Source organism: Panulirus ornatus, chromosome 63 (genome assembly GCF_036320965.1).
Source record: "Panulirus ornatus isolate Po-2019 chromosome 63, ASM3632096v1, whole genome shotgun sequence".
NCBI classification, from domain to species: Eukaryota; Metazoa; Arthropoda; class Malacostraca; order Decapoda; family Palinuridae; genus Panulirus; species Panulirus ornatus.
The window spans coordinates 8,852,401-8,878,965 of NC_092286.1; the positions used below are offsets into that span (position 1 = coordinate 8,852,401).

Here is a 26,565-nt window from a genome sequence, read left to right on the forward strand (position 1 = left end):
GTGCGTTACACATGACAGTTAGAGAGTGAGAGTGAACGAATGTGGCCTTTGTTGTCTTTTCCTAGTGCTACTCTGTCGCTGTCTCCTGCATTATATATTATTATATAGTATATATATATTATTATAATTTTTGATTTCTATTTTACTTAACCACTGCTTCCCACGTCAGTGAGGTAGCGCAAGGAAACAGACGAAGAATGGCCCAACTACCTACATACACGTAATATACATAAACACCTAACACGCACATATACATACATATACATTTCAACGTAGATATTGGGGAGTGGACTTAGCAGCAGATGGAACCATAAAAATGGAAGTGAGTCACAGGGTGGGGGAAGGGGCAAAGGTTCTGGGAGCATTGAAGAATGTGTGGAAGGTGAGAACGTTATCTTGGAGAGCAGAAATGGGTATGTTTGAAGGAATAGTGGTTCCAACCATGTCATATGGTTGCAAGGCATAGACTATAGATAGGGTTGTACAGAGGAGGGTAGATGTGGAAATGAAATGTTTGAGGACAATATGTGGTGTGAGGTGGTTTGATCGAGTAGGTAATGAAAGGGTAAGAGAGATGTGTGGTAATAAAAAGAGTGTGGTTGAGAGAGCAGAAGAGAGTGTGTTGAAATGGTTTGGACACAAGGAGAGAATGAGTGAGGAAAGATTGACAAAGAGGATATATGTTTCAGAGGTGGAGGGAAGGAGGAGAAGCATGAGACCAAATTAGAGATGGAAGGATGGAGTGAAAAAGATTTTGAGTGATCAGGGCCTGAACATACAGGAAGGTGAAAGGCGTGCAAGGAATAGATTGAATTGGAACCAGGGTCGACATGCTGTCAATGGACTGAACCAGGGCATGTGCAGTGTCTGGGTTAAACTATGGAAAGGTCTGTGGGGCCTGGATGTAGAAAGGGAGCTGTGGTTTCGGTGAATTACACATGGCAGCAAGAGAGTGAGTGTGAGTGAATGTGACCTTTTTTGTGTTTTCCTGGCAATTCCTCACTGTTGGGGGTGGGGGATTGCTATTTTCCATGTGGGAAGGGAGCCATGGAAATGGATGAAGCCAGCAAGTATGAATATATACCTGTGTATGTATGTGTGTATGTGTCTGTGTATGTATATGTTTGTATACTTTGATATGTATATGTACATATATGTGTGTGTATGGGCATTTATGTATATATATGTGTGTATATGAGTGGTTGGGCCATTCTTCGTCTGTTTCCTTTGTCTACCTTGCTGACGCAGGAAACAACGGTTAAGTATAATGATAATAGTAATATTTTTTACCTGGTACATACACAAAGGGATGACCTAGAACTCAAAGGTAATACTTCTTCAGCAAAACTGTTAGAAATACTGTGTATATGACTATATGTCTTTGAATATGAGGAGGGAGTTTTATACTTTTAGGACCAGATTATTTTATTTTTCTTGCTATTATGTAACTTTTTATGCTTCGGAAACACTGTATTTGCTGATTCTTTGCTTAGCTTCCTTTTGATTACTTTTACTGTGAGTGTGTGTGTGTATTTATATGTTTAAGCAGAAAATGGTAGCATATGTCTTTATGTATGAATATAAGTTTTTATCAAATATTCTTTGTGTTGATACAGAATTACGTCACTTCGCTGCTGTTCCTTGCTTTCATTTATTGTATGAACGTGCATTGAATGCATTTATATGAAAACAATGAATAAATGCACAAAATAAGAAATGTATATTGAGGGTGAGTAGACGAAGACCTATAGCTTGTCTGATTGTTGACACATCCTCATAAACATCATATTCTAATTTGCATGCTGGGACATTACTTTCTGTCAAGTCTACATGTGCAAAATAACAAACTGCTTCAAGAATGGCTTTGGAAGGTAATAGTATAGTTTTTTTTCTAACTGGTCGATGACTTTAAGGCAATTTACAATAAAGATTTTGATGTATGGCATGTTGGTAATTTTAAGGTGGCAAGGTCGGCGGCATAGTCTCCCCTGTCTGTCTGAGCTACATGCCAAACCTCAGAGGCCATCATTCTTACGCCGCTATTCAGAGATACCATTATCGTGAGTTTCTGCAAAGTAGGTGCTTCTGCTATGGTGGTGATGGTGCTACTTTAAGAGTGGGAATATTATTTTGATGATGGCATTTGTGCTATTTTAGTGGTGGTGGAGATGCTCTGGTTTAGTTTTTGGTGCGTTTTTGAAAGAATTACTATTTAGCTATTGATTTTGTTAAGGCATAATTGATGTTTTAGTGGAGGTGCTGTCACAGCATTTGTGTTGTCTTAATTGTTGGGTATACTTTTGTTGCAGTAGTGATATTCTGATAAGGTGATGGTGGCTGTATGGAATTGAATTGCCATGACTATATTTCTCCCAGTGATTTAGTATAATGTGAGTAAATTTTAAAACTGTCTTAGAAATATATAATGTTTGTTCTGTCTCTCTAACACATCCAGTTTTATATAAGGACTGAGAATTTTTTACTATTGTTTCACGTCACTAGTACAGCTAGTAAACGTTGGGCACTTCTTACTCCTTTCAATAGAGTTTGATTCTTTTCTTATGCCAGAAAATTATTGCTAAGTAGCTCTGAATGCAGCCAGTGGACAAGAGTCATGCAAAGATAGATGCAGTCTTGCTTTTTTTTTTACATGAAATCTGGAACACCACAGAGTTTTTATTACTTAAAAAGGTGAAGCCTCCAAATGTACAGATAAGCTGAGTTTAAAAAGTTGAGCAAGACTGGAACTTTATCAAACCTTGAAATAATCATACCCTTGTTATTAAAGCCCATGAATGCAAAGTAATCAACCAACTTCATGAGTATCTCTGTCTAGCTCCAGCAAAATCACTCAGTCACTTTCTTGCAACTTAAAGTGCATTTTTCACACAGGAATGTTTATACAACAGTTAATATTATTATCGCTTATTGAAATGGATAGATTCTATTTCTCTACTGTTCATAAAGTAGGGCCACTGTGGTGGACAACTGGAAAACTTGCTTGTCCGTTCAAGTCATGACATGCACACTAGTGGACTAGTGGATTACAATTTGTAAATTATTTTCCTTTTCCATCATTATGAAATGCATGATGAATAAAGATAATTTAGATAGGCCCTTTTAAGTATCATTTATTAAAAGGAAAAAACAACAGTTCCAAGATTGGGTATTTTATATGGCAAAATGAGAATGTGAACTTGATTAATTCATTTAACAGGTTTTCATCAATATGGTGTACTGGTAATCTTTTCCTTTTTTGGGAAATAAAATGCTAGTATATAATGAATGCATTTTGAGTATTTTTTTAGCTATGTATTTTATTGTGGTGAAAAGCAAATCAATGTGATTCATTTCACGATCATTGCCAAGATAAGTTTAATTCTATAACCCAGTAGATGCACATCCTTTGTTTGCATAGTACTTACCACCTTTTGCAGGTTGGAATTTCAAGCCTTAATAAGTTTATCCATTTCAGTATGATGTTAAGATTTTTTGATATATTTTATCATGGTATATTATGTGTTTTGATGGTTTAGAGTTGGGTTGTTCCCTCTTATTAATAAGGCATATTGATTTGATGTTCCTTATATGGCAACTTTGAGTGAGCAGAATGATATGAATTATTTTATATTGCTTGTGGGATATGAATCTAATAGATTTAAGCTTTGACATCATTGTAAAAGGCATTATGACTAAAAAAAATCCCACAGTGTCTTTGACTATTTCATTATCATTGGAAATAGATATTCATTATAGTAAGTTAAACATATAAATTTGTTAATAAATGTCACTATTGCAAGATCTTTGTGTCACTTTCAGAATTTTTACCCTAATTCTTGAATGTCATTAGAGGGAATTGTTGCTCTGTGAAGCACTTGAGAGCCCCTGGTATAAATTGTTTTGCAGATGACACTAGATACAAAATAATGATACAATCAAGAGTGCATAGATTTCAGTTTAGTATATAGATGAGCTAAAGAGAACTTAATAGAACTTAGAGAAGAAACATTTGAACAAACAAGCCCTGGAGCAGTTACCAGTATGAGGGTAAAAAGATTTACTATGATGAAATTTCATTATGGAGGAAACAGAATTATCATATCCACAAGATCTCGTGGAATATATTAAAAAGAAAAAAAAAATGTTTGAGAGCACTTTAAGAGAAACTAAGAGAATCTTTAGTGTATAGCCTACTGTAAAAAGATACTTGCAAAAAATGTGCTTTAATCTTTAAGAAATGACAAGACAAATGGTTAAAAACAGATAGACCCAAAATTTGTAACTATGCAGAAGGTGGTGCATCAGAGAATAACAGTATTGTGAAACAAGTAGTATGTGCCAAAAGTGTTACAGTGTCTGCAAAAATCCTTGTCCTCCTCCCCATACACTTTCAAAGGCAATGTCCATTCTTTTTTTATTACTTTTTTATCTCTCCTTTGGCCTTGATTACCATCTGCAGGCATCTAAGCATGGAAGTGACAAGGTTCTCGAAGTATTTTAGGTCTGTGTTTTAAGTCCATAGAGTCTTGATCTCCTGACTGAGGCATTGCAGGAAGCATTCCCTTGCTTTCAGGTGAGAATTTGGGCTTTCTAAAGGTAAGAGCCAACCATCTTGATGCACAGATGGAAAAAACACAGTGCCTTGAAGCAAAATTCCCAATATGAAGTGGCAGCCTGGAAGAGTATGGAAAAAACATCCGTCTTTCATGATAGCCTGAAGCACACTGAGGCAGGGTGCTAATGGTTACACTGTTAGAAACACTAGTCTCAGCGACCAGATGATTTTGACATGAGAGTATCATGTGCTTGTAACACAGTAAACCTCAGCCTTTGAAAATATATGGGGGTTGGACAATGTATTTTGGGATGCTGTAAATAGTAGTCTTGCATCATAGCAAAATTTCTTCTCTTTAATGTCATGCTGTTACTAACACTAGCATAAATGTTGGTTATAAGATAATGATACTACTGCCATGGCATCAGTGTTAGTTTTATTGTGCTCTGGTACTATATTTTATTTGATGTTACCTTTTGAGTTACACTGTCATTGAGGAATTATATCATCCAAGAACCAAGTATTGCATTCAGTTTTTTGATGTGCTTCACGTGCTCTTGCTTTCCTTGTGTTACCATTCCTTTTTCTCCTCTATTGTTCACTAGCTCCACCCATCTTTACTTCATATATAATCTTTGTTTCAGTGACCACCTTTCCACTTCTTATTCTTTGTAAATTTGTTGCATTTTCTGTTGTACTGGATCTCCCTTTTCTTGGTATATTTATCATTACTGTACCTCTTCTCTTTCACCATTCATAACCTCTTTTTTTATGTTTTCGGTTTATGTCTCCCCACTTCATTTTCTTCTTTATGTTCCATAATGGCTTACTGGGTTTTCTCTGTTGTAACTCAACTGTTTGTATGTCCACCATTTTCAAGGCATTTGATTATATTCCAAATGATTTAACCTAATTAATTTTGGGAGTCAGAGTGATGGTGTGAACATGCTACTTGATTCTGCAAATGAATAGAGCTACAGCTTGGTTCACTTGACTGTTCATTAAATGCAGCTGTTGGAGTCCTTTGGTAAATATTTCAGTTATTACAGTTAGGTTACCTCTGGTAGTGTTTTAGTTTTTAAGCTTAGTATAAAACAATAGTGTGTGATTTAACTTGCTTTAAAAATTTTGGAATGCTGCATTCAGTATTGATATTTTATGCTTTTGAAAGTGATTCCTGTGGATGATTATCTACCTGAACATATGATTGAATGACAGATAGGTAACTTAATTGCAGTCATTAAAATGAAAGAAATGATTGTTCTGCTATAATTTTTGTGTGGAAAGTTTGCCACTCATGTTCGCCAAAAGTCTAACATATCATTAGAGCCAGAAATTTAGTGTTACAAGAGATGTTAAATCTGCTTTTAGTTTTATGATAGAAATGTCCATGGTTTCTCTCAAAGGACATTTTTTCCTGTGAGCTGTGAGAGATCCTCTTGCCATCCTAGGGGGGTTAGACATCCAACAGTCTATATGTTTATGACAGGATCACTGTGTGCACATGACCTTTAGGTGGATTATTATGCATTCATAATGGTGATTGTAAGAGTACTATGGACAGTGGGATTCTTTTCTATCCTTTCCTAGTGATGGAAGATGTCACTAATGGCATGACAGGCCAGATGAATATCAAGATAGAGGTGGGAAAAGTTAGCACATCAATTGTTGTTACCTTTGTTTCTCTAAGAGCACATTAATCATAGTCAGCCACCATTAAGAATCAACCTTGCATGATGATTGGCTTGCCACCTTTCAGACAAGTTTGTTGATGTGCAACAAAATACATTTAAGTTAACTTTTTTCGCCATTTTTTTCCAAAAGTTTTTCTTTAATCCTTGCCTCCTGTTGATGTGATCACACAGCCCATGGGAGAGACTGACCCTGGAGAGAAAGGTGAGTTTTGATGAATGAAGAATTACTTGTTTCTAGGGGAGTATCCCATAAGCAGTTTTTTGGTTAGCCATTTTCTGCCCTAACTTTCAATTTCTTTTGAAAAACTCTTCTAATTGATCTTGCCCGCCATGGGGTGATGTCCATGTTCTGAGAATTAGAAGGCAGTCTGTGTGATCACCAAGTCAACTGATGATTGATGTCATCATCAGTAAGTGGAGGTTGCTGATTGACTAAAATGAACCCAAACTTAGTTAAAAAAAAAAAAACCACAGTTATAGAAAGGTGGTTAGTGAAGGGTGGATGGCATAAGCCACATCAAATAGCAAAAGTTAGACAGCAGAGGTTAAAAATTTCTAACTCTCAGGGATCTTACACATTTCTGAGGACACCACTCAGAGAGAAACAGTTTTTCATTCCTTAAAACTCACCTTTTAAGTACATGGTATTTTGCATTGGTAGATTCCAATCATTTTATACTTTTTCTTAAGGAGTCACTGGTTTGTAACAGTTTGGGGAAACCGATGACCATAATGAAATGTATATGTGTTTAGTTTAATTGTAACCTGACATTCTCCTTTTCTCCCAACTTTCTCTGCTGGCTCACCTGCAGCATCTACTGGGAGTATGCACTTAATGTGCGGGTGGAGGAAATTGTCTATGTCCACTGCCATCAGCAAGGTCTGTAAACTCACAAGAATATGTAATAGGTGTTACATTGACCTATATTATTATTCAAAATCTTTAATTTATAGTGTTATGTTGGTCTAGTCATCAACTGAATTTGAGGTGTAATGTTATGGCAATATGGTTTACAGGTGATTCTGGGGGAACTATTGTCTTGGTTGGGCAGGATGGAACTCAGTACCCACCCATCCACTTTCCCCGTGGTGGCCACCTCCTTGCCTTCCTCTCATGCTTTGAGAATGGTCTCCTTCCACATGGCCACCTTGATCCACCTCTCTGGTCCCAACGTGGCAAAGGTACTGCTGTTTATGTAGATCTATATTCTTTAAATTATTTCCGTTACATAGTCCCTAAAAATTTCTACACTTAAGTGATTGATTTTCCACAGTTGAATACAAAGCCTCAGAATTTAGATCATAGAGGCTCCATACCACAGGTTAATGAATATTGCCATCACTTGTATATGAGTTCAAGAAAACTCTTTCCATACAATCTTTGTCTTCCTTATAGGCAAGGTGTTCCCCAAGTTGAAAAGGAAGGCTCGAGCACTGGCCACCAGACAGCATCAGGGGGGCGCAGACAGTGAAGACGAGGAAGCCACAGATTATGTGTTCAGGATCATCACAGCACTAAAGCCTGATCGTCTCTGTGAGTTTCTACTCTATGCTAGATGATGAGAGTGATGACTGTATTTTTAGATTAGAGAAACTTCAATAACATATGATGATGTGCATGTGTTATGTTAATTGATGTAACTTGGATACACCAATACTTGATTTAGTTCCCCATACAGTACTTGCATGTAAGATTAAGTATAATTTTCCCTTTCAAGGATTTTTAAGGGATGTGACAGTTATATGATTCCCGTAGTGAATGTCATGGAAGAGTGTGGTAGTGGGTATTATTATAGAAATAAAACACCTGTTATAAATTTTGGACATTTACTCTTAGCCTGATATCACTCATGCAATTGAGTAACTGTGTCAAAGTAAAATGGGGCTAGTCAGCCTCACAACCTCATTCATGTTACTTGGTACTCTTTATATAGAAACTTCAAGAATTTAGAATAGGCTACCTGAAAGGATACCAACATAGAACAGATTGACTCTCAGAAATTTGGGATGCTTAAGACATGGTTGTTGCTGGATTTCTTAATTTCCACATTTCTGAATAGGTACTCTCCCTCATATCTGGCACAGGCAGCAGTTAATTTGGTCACATTTCAGGAATTTTTTAATATGTATGATTTAAAAAAGCACATATGTGCACATGTAGCAATTTAGAGAATGAATTATGAAATACATAATACATTACAAACTTTGTTTTGCTGTGAAATTAAAAGAGATTACTGCATGAGCATTAGGCAGAAGTAGTAGAACATTAGGCTAGAATATTAGGTAGAAGTAGTCATTGGGTACATGAGGTAGTAGGCTATGCAAACACTTCACAAGTTTCCCTCTGTCATTAGCCTATTAAGGGTGAAGCACTACAGGCTGAGAAGCAGTACTGGAGTTCACTAGTTATGGAAATTCTGTTGCCATGGCTACCCCCTGGAGAGAGTTCCAAGAGGGAACAATCATTACAGATAGATAGGTTTTTATTTGCTTATCGAGATTGCTTTTTTTTTCATTTATTTATCAAACCTAATTGTGTTCATATATTCTGCTCATTGAGCTGAGATGCATTTTCAGTAGCTTCTCATATTGTTGGGAGTGGGAAAGAGACTTCATGTATCTGGTATTGAAGATGTACATGCCACATAATGTTTAAGGTAGGAATACAGAAGTTCATTTTCCTTGGTAGAATTGCCATAAAGAATTAATGGAATAATCAAAAAAGTAGGAATATTGAGGTTTACTGTCCTTGGTAGAATAGCCATAAAGAATTAATGGAATGATCAATTTTTTATACATGTGTTAAAAACATTTTCAGACACCATATAGCTGGTTTTCTTGTGAATCCATTTTTCTGGGCCCTAGATTTTTGAGAGCCAGCCTGTCTACAAGTGTAAGGGTGATATTAGATATTTTGAGAGTAGAGAGATAGATAGATGGTGGTACCTGGTGAATGGAGTCAAAAGTTCAACACAATGAATTTTCAATTGTTAAATGACAAATTATGAGGTCCATTTCTTGTAATTTTAGTTGCTATATTGACATTGGAGAGATTGAGTGAGGAAAGATTAACAAAGAGGGTATATGTGTCATAGGTGGAGAGAACAAGGTGATGCGGGAGACCAAATTGGAGGTGGAAGGATGAAATGAAAAAGATTTTGAGTGATTGGGGCATGGAGATGAGAGGCGTGCAAGGAGGGTGAGAGGCTTGTAAGGAATAGAGTGAACAGGAACAATTTGGTATACCGGGGTCAACATGCTGTCAGTTGACTGAACCAAGGCATGTGAAACTTCTGGGGTAAACCATGGAAAGGTCTGTGGGGCCTGGATGTGGTTAGGGAGCTGTGGTTTTTGTGCATTACACATGACAGCTAGAGACTGAGTGTGAACAAATATGGCCTTTTTTTTTTCCTGGCGCTACCTTGCTGAAGCAGAGGGTTTTGATGCTGTTTCCTGTGGGGCGGGTAAGCAACAGCAATGGATGAAGGCAAGCAAGTATGAATATGTACATGTGTATATATGTATATGTCTGTGTGTGTGTGTGTAGGTATATGTGCGTATATGGGCGTTTATGTACATATATGTGTCAACCATGGAAAGTTTATGGGGCCTGGATGTGGGAAGGGAGCTGTGGTTTTGTTGCATTACATTTGACAGCTAGAGACCGAGTGTGAATGAATGTGGCCTTTGTTGTCTTTTCCTAGCACTACCTTGCCCGCACGCGGGGGAAGGGGGGTGCTGTTTCATGTGTGGCAGGGTGGTAACGGGAATGGATGAAGGCACCAAGTATGAATATGTACATGTGTGTATTTGTATGTCTGTGTTTGTATATGTATGTATACGTTGAAATGTATAGGTATGTATATGTGCGTGTGTGGGCATTTATGTATGTGCATGTGTATGTAGGTGGGTTGGGCCATTCTTTCGTCTGTTTCCTGGTGCTACCTTGCTGACACAGGAAACAGTGATTATGTATAATGATGATATAATGATAACATAGTAACATTGCTGAATTTCATACCTTATATGAAACATATTTCTTACTTCCCATACACCATGTTCTCGACAATAGAATTATGACATTATTTCATTAGAAGTACGATAGAATACTAATATTCTTTATCAGAAGTACTACAATTTTGATCCCTTTATTTTTCACCTAAAACAATTTATTTGGTATCTAATGATCAATCCTGTATATTTTGCCATGGGCCACGTGACAACAGCCCACCTGGAACTGATGTCTCCCCTGTTACGAGGTGGCTCAGGTTGGCTGCCCCGTGTCCCTAAACTCTCCTCACACTCCTCCTCCACCTCCTCCTCCAAGTCTCTTAGCCTTGGAGATTCCATGAGTGAGGTCATGCCACCACCTCCAACTCCTAATCCAAGTATTGATGTGCCATTACCACCTGTTGAACAGCAAAGTGAAAGAGGAGAGATCAAAAATGAAAAGAACAGGTTTGTACTGCTATATTTTAGCATTGTGGTACTGTTTTGGAAAGTAGAGTTTTAAGAAATGAACTGATTAGTGTAAATGAGAGTAAGGCTTTTATGTGAATAGGAAAAGAGGAGGATGAGTGGTTCCAAGTGAGGGAGGTTCTGTGTCAAGGGTGGGTGATGTCACCATGGTAATTTAACCTTTTCGTTGTTGGTGAGGCTAGGGAGGTAAGTGTGAGGGTCTTAGAGCAAGGACTGGGTCTACAGTATACTTGGATAAGGGGAACCTGGGTGGTTAACATATTCTTATTGCAAACTTGCAACAGAATCTGCAAAATCGGTCTCGGACTTTAGGAGAGAGTGCAAAAGGAAAATGTTGAGACAACATGAACAAAACTAAGGGATTGGGTCTGTAACAGATGGCAATGCCAGGTGGTTTGGGTGCCTGTTTGAGTTTGGAGAACCTGGAGGAAGTGGAGTACCACAACACACATACTATGTGGACATGGCTGCTGGTGGCTTAGTGAGAGCTGAGGTGTCATATGGTGGGAGAGGATGCTAAAGTCCTGGGTGCATTGGGCATATGAAAGGAGAGATCAATGTTTGTTAAGGCAAAGATGAGTATTTTTTAAGATATAATAGTCCTGGTTATTTTATATGGATGTGAGTCTTCAACCCTGTTTGCAAAAGAATGAAAGAGGGTAGATGTATTCAAAATGAAATGTGTAAGGACAATATTTATTGTGAACTGGGTTGATTGTGTAAGGAATGACACAGTAAGAGTGAGGTTTGGTAGTTTGCTGGGGTTTGCTGAAATAGTTTAGACATCAGAAGAGGATGATTGAAGAAATACTAAGAGGAATTGTGTGACAAGTAAAGGGAGTGGGAGAGGGAGACAGAAGGGATGGACGGAAGTGAAAAAGGCTTCTTTAGTATCTTGGCCTGAACATATGGAAGGGTGAGAAATGTGTTTGGAATGAAATGAATGGAGCAATGTCCTGTACTGGGGACAACATACTGTCAGCTGTCAATTTGGCTACACCACAACATATAAAGCAATCAGGAGAAACCACAAAATGATTTGTGGGGCTCAGCTCTGCACGATTGGCTTTGGTTTTGTTGCATTATTAATGATAGCTACAGAATGGATCTGAGCAAGACCATTGTTTATCTGTTCTAGCAGATGCCTTGCTTGGGCAGGAAATAGTGAACAAGTTTAAAAAGACATTTTTTACACCACATTGTTTCTCCTGCCATAGTGTGGTCACATCATTAACAGATGAACATAGGCCTCACTTGCACTCATCTGTTATCTAGCTGTCATGTTTAATGTACTGAAACCAGAGTCTATCATCCACAGTTAAACATCACACACTATTTCATGTTTTACCTTGACTGCTTCATATCCTTTGTTTCAGCCCATTGGCAGTGCATTGGACCCCATATACTACATCAATCTAGTTCATTCTATCCCATACATAATTTTGATCATCCTGAATTTCCAAGCTTTAATGCTGAACCCCAAAACTTCCTGCACTCAGTTTTCATCTTCATAGTGTAATGTCATTGTCAGTGTACAGGTACATTCCCTTCCTTCCTCCACTTCTGATGCATAGATTCTCTTTGGTAGTCGTTCCACTTCTCTCTGTATGCAAAATCCATTTCAGTACACCCTGTTCATCTCTCTCATTCTGCACTTACTACCACATCTCACTCTTATATTGTCATTCCTTAAACAATAATCCCACCTTTAACCATGTATTGTCTCCAGGTATTTCATTTTGATTACATTCACCCTCTATCTGTATTATGCTCTTAAGGAATAAGACACATTCATACAACACCTGGGACTGCTATAACTTCAAACATATCCATCTTTGCCCCAACAGACTCTGAATTCTCCCTAATGCTCAGTAATGCACCCAGGACTTTAGCCTCTTCTCCTTCCTCATGACTCACTTCAGTCCCTCTCATTCCCTCCACTGCCACAATCACTCCCAGGTCCTTACTGCACTTGTCTTACTCCAGGTCCTCCACATACAAACTTATGCTCAGACCATTCTGTCTCAACTCCCTGCTGCTCTACATCAACTTAGTTTTTTTTCATGTTTATGCTTAAGTTTTTTCTTTCACACACTTTTCCAAGCTCTTTCACTAGCAAATGCAGTTGCTGTCTGGAGTTTACCACCAGAGCCATTATCTGCAAATAGCAGCTGAATCATATCCCATGTCCCACCACCCCAGCTTACCTTGAACCTGCCCCTTGCTCTAGGGCCCTTGCATTCACCTCCCTCACCATAAACAAATTAGACAACCACATTGACATCACTTTCTTTTCTCATTTCTCTTTGCATGTATGCCATATTCTCCTGGGAAAAATTCTTCAATACATTTAGCAACTTTCCATTTATACTGTATTTTCAAAGCACCTTCCACAAGGCCTTTGTCAACCTCATCATGTACTTTGACCAGGTCCATATATGAGCATGCAGTTCCCTTTTCTAAGTATTTTCTCACACAAATTCTTCAAAGCGAATGCCTAGTTTACAGATTATTTATCTTTTTTGAAACCACACTGCTCCTCCCTAGTCAGAATATGGGAGGCATTACAATTAGTTAGGTCAAGCCTACTAAATTGTTTCAAGAAAATGTGCATCAAAGTTTTTACTATTTAGATAGCCATAACATTTATATATTCATTAATTTTGGTGAGTTAGCTTTCAATCTGAAGGTGTTTTGTCTGTGTGTGTGTATGTATATGTTGATGTGTGTATGTGCATATGTGGGCATTTATACAGGGTTGAGATATTAGTCTTCTTCTTACGTCATGCTTGAGAAAGTTAACTTCTCCCATGATCACTCCATTCCCACCTTTCAAGCTTTTGGGGTATTGTGTCCTCTGCTGTGAAGACATTTTGAAGTTTTGTATGTAGCTTCTCAAATATACCTTCCTTGATTTATACAATACTTGCTTTGGAATATTTCAGTCTAAATTTTGTTCCTTAATTGATATTCTGCTTCTAATACAATTTAGATTCATGAAACATTTATGAAATATCTGCCTTTTCCATTATCTTTGTTTTGTAAATTTTTTACTCCATCATTATTGTACTGCACTCAGCACTTGCCTTCTTACATTTCTTTAAACTTTTCAGGCTGTAATGTTGTCTTTAACTTCTCCATAAGACATTTCTACTTTCTGTACCTCTTTGACATTTCCAGTTGTACCACAATTCACTCCACTCTGAAGGCCTCTCTCTTCATTCTTCCATTGATACCCTGTTAGTGTCTTTGCACTTGGAGTGACAATTTAGAGAAGGGATGAATGAGTTGATGAGGAGGACAGGGCATTGTGAATATGACATTATCAGAGTTGCATTTCCAGGAATTTTAAGTTGTATTATGATTCTGATGGAGTAAATTACACAATATCTTTGATGTAACTAGTTGCCAGAGTTTATATGCAGGCTTGGGAAATGGTACTATTCCTGTCTAGAGGTTTTTAGAAAATTATTCCTAATTGTTGTGATATATGAGTTTTTGAGAGAAATTGGTGGAATTAAGTTTTAGGACTTGTAATCAAACGAACCAAAATATATTTTTTTGGTTTACAAATTTTCTCGTGCATTCAGTGACTCGCTTGAACTTCTCTGTGCAACAATGAAACACCAGATCATATCCAGAGCTTTCTATGGCTGGCTAGCCCACTGTCGACACTTAAGAACTGTCCGCACTCACTTAGCTGGCCTTGTTTTACCCTCTGCCTCCACTCCACCACACACACCAGGTAAGCTGAAATGAGATTGAAGTTGTGACATATATTTAAGATGTTTAGACATACACATGAATGAAATGGAGAAGACAGATGATGATGTATTTCTAATAAATGCAAGGTAGGACAGTAAAATTCAGTTAATGACAGGAAACACATATGTTGTTAGTTTTTGGATACTTAAGGTCATATGATGACAGTTGATATATACATATGTTGTAAATCAATTATGTTGTCCAGGCTGTAATACATTTGATTTTTCAGACTCATACTTAGCAAGTCATTGAGTTGTTCTTAATGTTCTGTCATTTTTACTGCAAACGCTATGGACACACACACACACACACACACACACACACACACACACACACACACACACACACACACACACACACACACACACACACACACACACACACACACACACACATGGATGAATAGAACAGATTGACTGAGGACATGGTTAATGCAGACAGCATACATAAATTTATGAGGTAGTTAGTAGACCTAACATACATCTAGAATAGCTCTTTGGTAGTAGTATCTTTTGCATGTTGCATTAGACCCAGAGTAGATTATGTTATATATATCAAAGTTAATGTATATTTGCGTGTGTGGACGTGTATGTATATACATGTGTATGGGGGTGGGTTGGGCCATTTCTTTCGTCTGTTTCCTTGCGCTAACTCGCAGATGCGGGAGACAGCGACAAAGGTAAATAAATAAGTAAATAAAATATCAAAGTTAAAACAGGAACTGAGAGGAATGAACAGTGAAGGTAGACTTAGAACACAAACTTAGAATTGACACATGAATTGTGGATTTATTCTACATAGCTGTAATACAGTTATCTCTTTTTGTATTACTTGTTATGGAAATCGTAATTCAGACAAAGAATGAATTAACCAAAGTGAATGGAAATTGTAGTTCATACTTAAAAAGTGAATTAGCCAAATTAATCAATAATAGTGTAAAATGCGTGGTTAGGAATATCATGTCATTGTTGGAACTAAACCAAAAGTATGCTATTCAAAGATATAAATCATTCAGATGGACTCAGCACATCTATTAAACCATAATTATCATGTGTTACCATCAGGAAAAAGATTATGATAATTGAAATTTAGAACAACAAGTTATGCATGATCTTTGTACCAGCTAGCTAGCATACAACTTATGGATGATTTAGCATTGAACTTAACATAATCCTGGCTCCATGAGACTTGAAGACTTAGATAGTTATATCCCTTGTATTTGTAATATTTCTGTATGTTTAGGTATTTGATAAATGCTTATGATAATTATATGAATGTGATACCTCTGGACAAATGTTTTCTTACTGTCTATTTGTTAAGATACCCAAAGCAAATTTCATGTAATTTATGTGACCAGTGAGGTATTATCATTATCATGTAGCCTTCCTTCGTGTGTTCTTGGCACTAACGTGGGCAAGAGCAATCAAATATATAAAAAAAAAGACCTCAGATTCAGCTACTATGGAGGAAAAAAGGGAAGGGTTGGTATGATTACAGTACTGTTAAATGCACAAATCATATAGCCAGGAAACATTGGAAACTCATAAATGTGTAATGGAAGAGGTTTGTATTATAATCTTCTCGTTCCAAAATGTTTTCTTACTGTCTGTTTGTTAAAGTACCCAAAGCAAATTTCATGTAATTTATGTGACCAGTGAAGTATTATCATTATCATGTAGCCTTTCTTCATTTGTTCTTGGCACTGATGTGGGCAAGAGCAATCAAATATAAAAAAAAGACCTCAGATTCAGCTACTATGGAGGAAAAAAGGGAAGGGTTGGTATGATTACAGTAGTGTCAAATGTACAAGTCATATAGCCAGGAAACACTGGAAACTCATAAAAAGTGTAATGGAAGGGGTTTGTATTATAATCTTCTTGTTCCAAAATTTTGTACATATAGTGTCAATAAACTATCAAGGATATAAAAGCTTTAATCTGTAAAAAGTTGAATTGTCTGTGCATTAAATGTGCATTATCAAGAGGGGAAGCACTCAGGTAATCATAGATACAATATGCAATTACCCAAATATACACACAACTTTACTGTTGATTTTGGTCACAATCTTTAGCCTGGGAGGAAGGAGTGACTGAGGAGGTCTGGGCAATGCTTCATAAAGATGGTTGCCTTACCAACCAGGAGGAGCTACTGGCTCGTGTCTACCTGGGTGGTGTTGCACTCCAAATTAGGAAAGAGGTAAGGAAATTATTAGTTACAGACTGAGAGTGAGAAAGAGTGCCATTTATGTAATCTAGCTGTCAGTGAGTGTTTCATGTTATCAATCATATTCTTATCATCATGCATGCGTTTAAGGAAAAAGAGTTCAAAAAATGAAAATTGAATTTGTATGAAATCTGGTCACTAATTAATTGGAAAACTAAAAGAAAATTTTAGGTCATTAACCATACTCTACTCCAGGTGTGGCCATACCTGCTGGGTCACTACAACTTTGGGAGCACCACTGAAGAGAGGGATGATCAAGACCGTCGGGTGAGTGCTCGTGGCTCATTACTAAGGGGGAGGGAAATTTCATTCAGTGAGACATTAGAAAATAAAGTTTTCCAGTCTAATCCAAAATTTTGTTAGAACTAGCTTTTTAACAAAATTTAAGTAGCAGAAGTTTGGATGGTTGTAAAGTCTCTATCCATGACATGGTACTTTTGTTGCAGTAAATGATACTTCTTAGGCTTTTAAGGTTTCCTAGATTCTAACATACTATCAAGAAATATCCTGATGGAAAATATTTTGTAGTTGAACTTTGAAGGGAAAAATTTTCAGTTGAACATGTTTATACTTAGTATTGAATGCCCCCTGAACATTTTAAGAGAAATACCAATAAAACTGTAATGTATCTTCTCACTGATGTGGTGATCATGTATGTAATCTAGGTTTAGCATTCTTCAAGTTTGTCTTCGAGGGGAGAATGCAGATCATCATGTAAGATTATGCTAACCTAAAATCTAACTGGTGACCATTTATGTACTTAGGCTCTTGACACTCTTTGCTATTTATTACAAGATATTTGAAGCATGTTCAGTGTATTCTTGATTAGGGTAAAGAAAATGGATTAAATCATCTTAGTAAATAGTAATCAAAATATTACTGCATTTGAGATATGTATACATCATTTTTTTTTTTTTTTTTTTTATACTTTGTCGCTGTCTCCCGCGTATTGCGAGGTAGCGCAAGGAAACAGACGAAAGAAATGGCCCAACCCCCCCCATACACATGTACATACACACGTCCACACACACAAATATACATACCTACACAGCTTTCCATGGTTTACCCCGGACGCTTCACATGCCTTGATTCAATCCACTGACAGCACGTCAACCCCTGTATACCACATCGCTCCAATTCACTCTATTCCTTGCCCTCCTTTCACCCTCCTGCATGTTCAGGCCCCGATCACACAAAATCTTTTTCACTCCATCTTTCCACCTCCAATTTGGTCTCCCTCTTCTCCTCGTTCCCTCCACCTCCGACACATATATCCTCTTGGTCAATCTTTCCTCACTCATTCTCTCCATGTGCCCAAACCATTTTAAAACACTCTCTTCTGCTCTCTCAACCACGCTCTTTTTATTTCCACACATCTCTCTTACCCTTACGTTACTTACTCGATCAAACCACCTCACACCACACATTGTCCTCAAACATCTCATTTCCAGCACATCCATCCTCCTGCGCACAACTCTATCCATAGCCCACGCCTCGCAACCATACAACATTGCTGGAACTACTATTCCTTCAAACATACCCATTTTTGCTTTCCGGGATAATGTTCTCGACTTCCACACATTTTTCAAGGCTCCCAAAATTTTCGCCCCCTCCCCCACCCTATGATCCACTTCCGCTTCCATGGTTCCATCCGCTGACAGATCCACTCCCAGATATCTAAAACACTTCACTTCCTCCAGTTTTTCACCATTCAAACTCACCTCCCAATTGACTTGACCCTCAGCCCTACTGTACCTAATAACCTTGCTCTTATTCACATTTACTCTTAACTTTCTTCTTCCACACACTTTACCAAACTCCGTCACCAGCTTCTGCAGTTTCTCACATGAATCCGCCACCAGCGCTGTATCATCAGCGAACAACAACTGACTCACTTCCCAAGCTCTCATTTACATACTGTTTATTTTACTTGTAACAGATCCGGCAAACTTATGAAACAACGATGTCTGAATGGTTGGCTGTAGAAGCAATTGTACAGCAACGTGACAAAGAGATAATGGCCCAGAACATTGCTAAGCTGTCTTCAGAGTCACAGAATGGGGAAATACCCCTAGTTGGAAGAGATAGATCTCTAAGTAACGAGGTATGGTGTATGAAATGCATCATAAGTCTTTTTGATATGAAAATGAAATAATTTTTAGTCATGTATTTCCCTTCTGCTCTTTTCAGTTGATATCTTTCATTACACCCCTGTTTGTATGTCATGAGTGTTCATATGCAGTGTTAATCTTACTTCAGCTGTTAGTTTTTTATGTACTTACATCAGAGAATACACTCAAAGTCATTTAGCATGTGTTAAGATACTTTTTTTTCTGTTCATGTAACATGGATCAATTGCAAAATACTTGTATTCCCACATAGCATATTTAAAGAGTAACATTTGTGTACCTGGCATGATTGTGATATCATTTTGCTATGTGTCAGATATATTTAACAATATTGCATCCACCATTCATGTTATAATGACCCTCTGTCAGCCTGCAATAAATGTGTGCAGATGTAATACCCTGTTTCCAGTGTTACTTGATTTTCCTGTCCTTCAGCCCACCTGAATGAGACTATGATACCTTCCTTATTAAGGAAAAGGTGTAAGTCACTGCCCACATGTCCAAGGTTAATGGTAACCTGTGTCCGCCTGCCACAGGTTTTTGAGCCAGACTCATTGAGTATTGGATCAGTGGATAATCCCGGCACAGTGCAGGAGGAGGATGAGGATCCTACCATGGGTGATGTGGATCAGTTGGATATCACCAATGTGGAGAGGGAAGATGAGAAAACCACAAATGAGGAAAATATCCCCTTTGAGGACACAGAACCCTTAGAAACAAGGAACAAAGAAATTTTGTTGGCTGATGAAAGTGAAAACAAAGAGATTTATGCTAAAGAGAAGCTGAGACAAGAGAGCAAAGAAAGTGACACAGCTGAGGTGGCTAGTCCTGTAAGTATTAAAGTCTGATGTTAACTGTGCCAAGGCTGCATATCATAGTATTATCTGGGTAAACCAGTCATTTTAGTATTTTAGTGCCGATAAAGTAAGTAGCTAAATGTGAACATAGGAAGTATCTTTTAATCTCATATTGTTTCTTTATGTACTTATCTATCTGTATCTCTCACACCCGTTCCCTCAGGGAACTCTCATCAAGGGGTGGCCATGGCAAGAGTCTCCACTTATCCCTGTCCTTATATGCCTCCCACACATTCTTCCTCTGTTTTTATCCCTCCAGTATTCCTCCACCCTATTTGCTCATGTCACAAGTGGTCTTCCACTCAAACCACCACCTTTAATTATACTATCAAACACTCTCCTTTTGAACTCCCAGTCTTGCATTCTTTCCACATGCCCAGACCACCTCATAGTATAATGTTTCACCCATTCTACCACTCCACAATTCTCTCCCTTTGCATTCCTTGCCATGCCACATCTCTCATACACCCTTTCATTTCTTTCTTCATTCCATCTAGTTACACCACATGCTCTTCTCAAATAGCTCATTTCCACAGCCTGGATTCTTGACCTCTGTGCCTCGTTCCACATCCATGTATCAGCTGCATAAGTCAGTGTTGGGAGGACTATGCTGTCCCTTAATCCTCTCTTCACTTCCATACTTATTCCTCTACCCTTCATTATTCTATTAAGAGACCAAGTGACTTTTCTACCCTGTACTGCTCTCTCCTTTATCTCTCTTTCCATATCACCACACTTACCCAAGACAGCTCTCAGATACTTAAATTCCCACTCTTCTTCTAGTCTTTTTCCCCCATTTCCAAAGCACAATTTAGTACACTTTCTTTTCTCACTCTGTATGGTTTTACAAAATCTATACTTTCACTTAATTTCCTTTCCTTTCAAACATCATTACTTTATTTTCACTTGCATTTACCTTCAATCTTCTACACTGACACTCATCATAAAACACATTTACAACCTTCTGCAACTCCTCTTCACTCTCTGCAAACAGCACAGTATCATCCGCAAACAGGCTTGCCTCTAGCCACCCTATCTCACCGCCATCTCTCTCATCACCTCATCCATATATAGAGTCCTCTCACAGCTCTACCACCTAGCACAGCCTTTCTCAATCTTTCATCCACTCTTTCATCTACTGCCACATAGTCAATCAAAGCCTTTTGCTCTTCTCTTCCATCATTCCTCACCCATGTATATCTGTGGATCATTTTGTTCTGATAAAAAGGTGTTTGCAAGGAATAGACTCCTCTCAGCAACAATATCCACAAGATAGCTTCCATTCTCATTTACTCCAGGCACTCCCCATTTATCAGCTATCTCGCTAATTTCATCACGTCCCACTTTCGCATACATATCATCCAATATGACCACGTTTCTCTTCTCAAAACTGCGTATACAGTCATTCAGATTTCTTCAGAAGAGCTTCATTTCATCATTACCTCATACAGTCTTCTTATTCACAGGTACATATACGTGCACCAATGCATAATTGCTAAACCTACAGATTATTTTATGTGAAAATGTAAATTGAAACATGGTAAGTGATCTTAACTGAGAATAAAGAATGTATTCTTGTAGTCCAGTCTGGTTAGCCCTTATTGCCCATAGGGTTCAAGTATGGGCTTTACCAGTAAAACCTGTAAGACTCAAAATAGGGCTCACTGGGAATGTGAATGCAACATATGAGTGGTTTCCTTAGAAACAATACACCACCAATCAAGGTCGGCCCTTCCTATATGCTCAATAAGCTCAGAGCATAGGGCCCGAACCACCAACGGGACCCCCTAGTCCCAACTATTATATAGCAGCCTCCTGAAAGCAGGAAATACTGTCCCAGACACCCTAAATTTTCAAATGTTTCCTGAGGAATACCCCAAGGCCCCCTTAGAGTTCACAGTTTGGGGGGCAGTTCGAAGGCCAGGGCCAGCCCTGCCACCATTAAGGAAGACCTCTCATTGGCTTAGTGTTTGAATCATCTACCAATGGGAAAAGAGTGCTTAGAGGAGGCATGGCTAAGCTTCTTTGGTAATTAATATGCAGTCAGCAATCAGAAAGTGAGGACAAGAGCAGTGTCTCATGTCATGGTGTCATTTATTTTGTTCTACCATGTTATTTTCTCTACATATTTTGTAAAGTTGTCTTTAGACTGTTTATAGGTACGAATAGGGTGTGTATCTATGTCAGGTAATCTCTCAGATTAGCATGACAACCCAGGAAGAGCACAGACTTTGATACAAAGGACAGTACCAACATTAAAAGTAATGAGGCATCTAAGAGGGATGACTTTTCATTGGAGTTTGATGATTCCAGTAGCTCAACAGATAGTGATAGCAAAGGAGATATCGAAACTAGAGACAATGGTGTAGGTGGGTGACTGTAATCTGTGATGCAATACCTCTTCCTCAGTTCACAGGCATACCAGGTCCAAAGCATTTGCCTTCTTATTCTGTACAGCCAAAGCAAATGTGATATTAAAACTTAGTAGATATTCATATGTCTTTGTTTTTGAGGCTCTTGCTGAAAACTTTGTTCCCTTACAAACATCCAAACGGAGCTGACAGTCCAAATTAGACATTGATGCACAGAAGCAAGCAAATCAGTTACTTTTCAGCCCATCCCACTTAGTTCAAACAGAAAACACTATTCATGTACTAAAGAACATTGAAGGATGTAAAAGAAGGAAGTGTGCAGTTGAGAATGAGGGACATATGCATACATGGTTTTATTGTCATAGATGGGATGTAGGTCAGTGTGCTGCTTGCTTTCAGAGCTATCACAATCATTTGTGATTTTCACTCTTAGTTGTGCCTGATTATGATTGGTTATATGTCATTTATAATGCAGGATAAATGTTTTCTTTTATCAAATAATCATTCTTCTTACACTTAAAGGATGATTCTCATATTTAGGTCAAGTAAAGACTATTTTGCATTTTTACCTTTGTAATCATAGATTTTCATCAGATATTATGTTCATTGTTACTGAAAGTGAACACAAAATGAAAGATTTTTCCAAAAATACCCATTTCTTACTTTATACATTAATAACAAAGGCTGGAAAGAAATTAAAAGGCATTGATACCCTTTGAAATATAATGACAATTTGTGTAGCCATTTTCATTTCAAGATGCATCTTTTAAGAGTTACAGCTGTTGGATCTTGACAGAAGCAGCGTAGATATTTTGATCAGTATTAGCACTCTGCAAAAATTATCATGTGTAGTCTAATTAAAACCCTTGAAAACAAGCAAGGTAATTGTGAAGTTTCTATGACCTCTAATCTTGCTTAACTCTTCGCTTAAACACCTGCTCAATTCCAACAAGCCTTATACATTGTTCAGGATAGACTGAAGGTTTTCATATTTTATCAAAAGAACTCATAGTGTGTCCTGATGAGATTGTTCACACTGGTATGCTCTAAAGAAGAACTCTGTAATTTTTAATGATAATGAGATTTCTCACAGGAGTATGCTCTGAAGAAGAATTTTGCAAATTTTGATAACCAAGTATAGTTCATGACTTGGGTTATTATTAGGAGCTGTAAGCTTCAATTCTAGTACAAATAGAAGGTCTTCATTTCGAGCATACATAGACTGAAATCACCCAGAATCCAAATGCCCAGGAATATAAGATTCAAGCAAAAATGGCACACAAAGTATGCAAGAGTTTTACCAGTCCTAAGTACTGGCAATATTGACACATTGGTGAGTGTGCTGGGTGGTGGTGGGCACCACAGATGTAGCTTGTCTTAAGAAAAGGTAAAGGGCACAGCCATCTACTTTAGTCGTCAGTGAGTTACCAAGACCTCCACATTTCTCCAATAACTCATCTTTTGCTTGCGTTGCCATCTTTGCTCAGTCAACAGAGCTTACAGTGCATACAGAAATCAGCTTGTGTTAAGAAAATTACAAGCACAGATTGATATCAGTAGTAACAGAAAGGTTAATATAAAGAGATGGAACAATAAACCTTAAATGCCAAAAAATAGATTAACCCTTAGGCTGCAATATGCCAATACACTGGTCTGCTTAACAGCCTCTGCCATTAGATTGGTAAATATTTTGGCATGAGTGTTTTAGATTTTCAGCTGATGTATGTTTCCATATCTTATCCGAAAATGTCATTAGTAACCTAACAACTTAGCTGGAAAATTATCAAGCATCATAGACACTCATAAATCATTAAAGAGAGTGTAATTGCATCATTAGCATGGGAATCCAGATTTACTCGGCAAGTTCATTTTCCTTTCGCACATGCTCGCCATATCCCGCATGAGCAAGGTAATGTCAAAATAGATGACTGAGCCTTAGGGGAAAATATCTTTGCTAGGCTTCTTTCTCTGTTTCTTCTTATGGAAAATGATACTGGCAGGGAGGAATTGCAGCTCTGTGCTCCCTTCCCTGTAGTTGCCTTCAACAATACATAGGCAGTATTTTTTCTTCTCTGTACCCAGGGATCCCCAGCAACTGTTAGAATAGATAAAAGAAACTTTTTATTTGATGTGTATATATTGATATTTGGGGATTAAGATAGGGTTATCTTTTCATTTACTCATGTGAATTATGTTCTCCATGTGTGAATGATATGAGGATACATAGATGAGTGAATGATATATAAGATTATTTTTGTTATCCCTTAAATGGTGGCTGTAAAGCAAATAAGAAATGTAAATATTCTTTTTTCCCTTACAGAATATTTCTGTATCATGTGTATTGAAGAAAATATCTGAAATGTAGTATACCTTCCTCTCTGTTGGTGTGGTGGGTATTGATTGGACAGGGGAGGGCACTAGGTCATGGCACAGATCTTCCTTTCTGTGTAAGTATGCTATGATGATGGATGTTGTCAAGTTGTAGTTTTGTTCATCACACACCGAAACACATTGCACACTCTATGATTGTATCCATAGTGATGTGTAAATGTATAAATCCCTTACACATCATTTATACACATGTGGTGGTCATGTTCTTTTCTCTCAATATTTCTGTATTTTGTCTATACACTGGCATTCAACAAGCGTCCAAGATTCGGTGATGAGGGTAGTTGTGCATTGATACAAAAATAGAGCACATTACTGTTACAGTTCTCCAGAAAATGGAAATTCCATTGAAGTTAGAGAAAGGGATGTCAGTTCCTAACCTGTGTGACCCTTTTAGTGGTAGTTCTTCAGTGATTCATTGCGTAAAGAGGCAGCTGAATATATTCTTGGAGTTATGGTTATTGCTAAGTGTAAGACAGTGTATGAGAATTTCAGCCTCATCAAAGTGAGACTGATGACTGTACGTGTGTTGCGTAATGTAATTATTTTTCATTATTTAAATGTGATATTATTAGTGTATGTGGTGTTTGCATAATGTAATTATTTTTCATTATTTGAATGTGATATTAGTAGTGTATGTGGTGTTACAGAGTAGTAATCATTTACAAACAAATACATACAAAAAAAGAAATATTAACCATCACAAATTAGAATTGTAAATATATGCTGGCCAGTCACCTCTAACAACTACTCCCCAGGTTCACCTTGCAGATGATGAATTTGCCCCTGCCATGGCTAAAAGTGCAAAATATGCATATCAGTTTCCTAAGTAGTGCAATGTAGTCCTAAGTTTTTCTAGTCTCTCTCTGCATATGGTAGGCCCCATATCACTGACTTCTGCCATCTTAACTTTATTCTTTTCATTCTTCATATCATTTTCATGAGTAGGGAAAAAGGTCTGCAGTATTTGAAAGGACAGGCAAATAGTGGGAGATGAAATATATAGAGTATTGAATTTTACTTATTCTCTTGCCACAGCAATTTGTAAGCTTTCCATAGTTTTATCCACAAAGCTTAAAAACTTTATGAAATAGATTTTTCACTATTGCAGATTATGTTATTTCAGAGATCATTTGTGTTCTTTAGATTTAAATGAGATTAATATAAAAGCAGTTTAGATACTAAAGGGCTTGCTGTTACAGGTTCACATAAAAAACTTGTTTTGCACAGACCTGTGTGGTAACACCCGATGAAGGCGTAGAAGAAGGCAATGAAGAGGGAGAAGATCTGGATGGTACAACTGACCAAATCCCCACTAATGAGGACACTCCAAATGGAATAAGTAAATAACTGCTACTCTTCTTATCTTAACTTTTTTGCTCAGTCATGTTTACTGTGAAAAATTATCACTTGCAATCTGTTTAATGAAAGATTTAATGTAACATTTATGAAAAAGACCAGGAGAAGGTGTCAGTTTTTTAGGTTTAATCCAGTGTTGAGACTAATTTATTCTGGTAGAATGTATTTTTTTTTTTTACTTCATAACATTATATAAGAAAAGTAGATACTGATTTCTTCTTAAAAATTCCTGAAGGGAAGATTGTTAATGGTTTATCTAGACATCCACATGATGGTACATCAGTGTTGTTAATTCATTTTATATGAAAAAAAAATTCAAACTTTATTCCTTAGTAATTCAAGGACAGTGTTAAATATTTTGATCAGATTATTTGTATCAGTAATTACCATTTTGTAATTACTAGTTTTTCATGCAGAAAGGGACCATTACTCTCATCGTTGAATGTATGTATGTGTGCATGTTTACTTGTCTTCGATTACCTATTTGTGGAAAAGAGGAAAGATTTTCATTCGTGAGTCAATCTCTTTAAGTTTTCTTTACTAGTGTATATTGATCATAAACTTAGTCTCCATATATAGTTCCCCTACTTAACCTGTTCCATGTATCCACAACTCTATTACTGTTCAGTAGAGGTATTTCTTCACGTCTGTTGTAACTTGATTCTTATGTTTTTTGTGTCACTTTGCAACTTTTCATTTCAAAATTGAAAGACCTGATGAGTATTAATTTCATTAGATCCATTC

General features: G+C 37.4%; 1 protein-coding gene across 1 annotated transcript in view; it reads left to right on the top strand.

Annotated features, from left to right (window-relative positions):
• Positions 1 to 26,565, top strand: part of LOC139746055 (small G protein signaling modulator 2-like) — a 285,630-nt gene that overhangs the window by 212,358 nt on the left and 46,707 nt on the right. The window contains exons 11-20 of the mRNA XM_071656887.1: positions 7,062 to 7,129; positions 7,267 to 7,431; positions 7,646 to 7,783; positions 10,476 to 10,707; positions 14,319 to 14,473; positions 16,565 to 16,689; positions 16,912 to 16,983; positions 18,656 to 18,820; positions 19,382 to 19,675; positions 25,693 to 25,804. Of these exons, the coding sequence (XP_071512988.1) occupies positions 7,062 to 7,129; positions 7,267 to 7,431; positions 7,646 to 7,783; positions 10,476 to 10,707; positions 14,319 to 14,473; positions 16,565 to 16,689; positions 16,912 to 16,983; positions 18,656 to 18,820; positions 19,382 to 19,675; positions 25,693 to 25,804 (1,526 nt within the window). The remainder of the gene's footprint in view (positions 1 to 7,061; positions 7,130 to 7,266; positions 7,432 to 7,645; positions 7,784 to 10,475; positions 10,708 to 14,318; positions 14,474 to 16,564; positions 16,690 to 16,911; positions 16,984 to 18,655; positions 18,821 to 19,381; positions 19,676 to 25,692; positions 25,805 to 26,565) is intronic.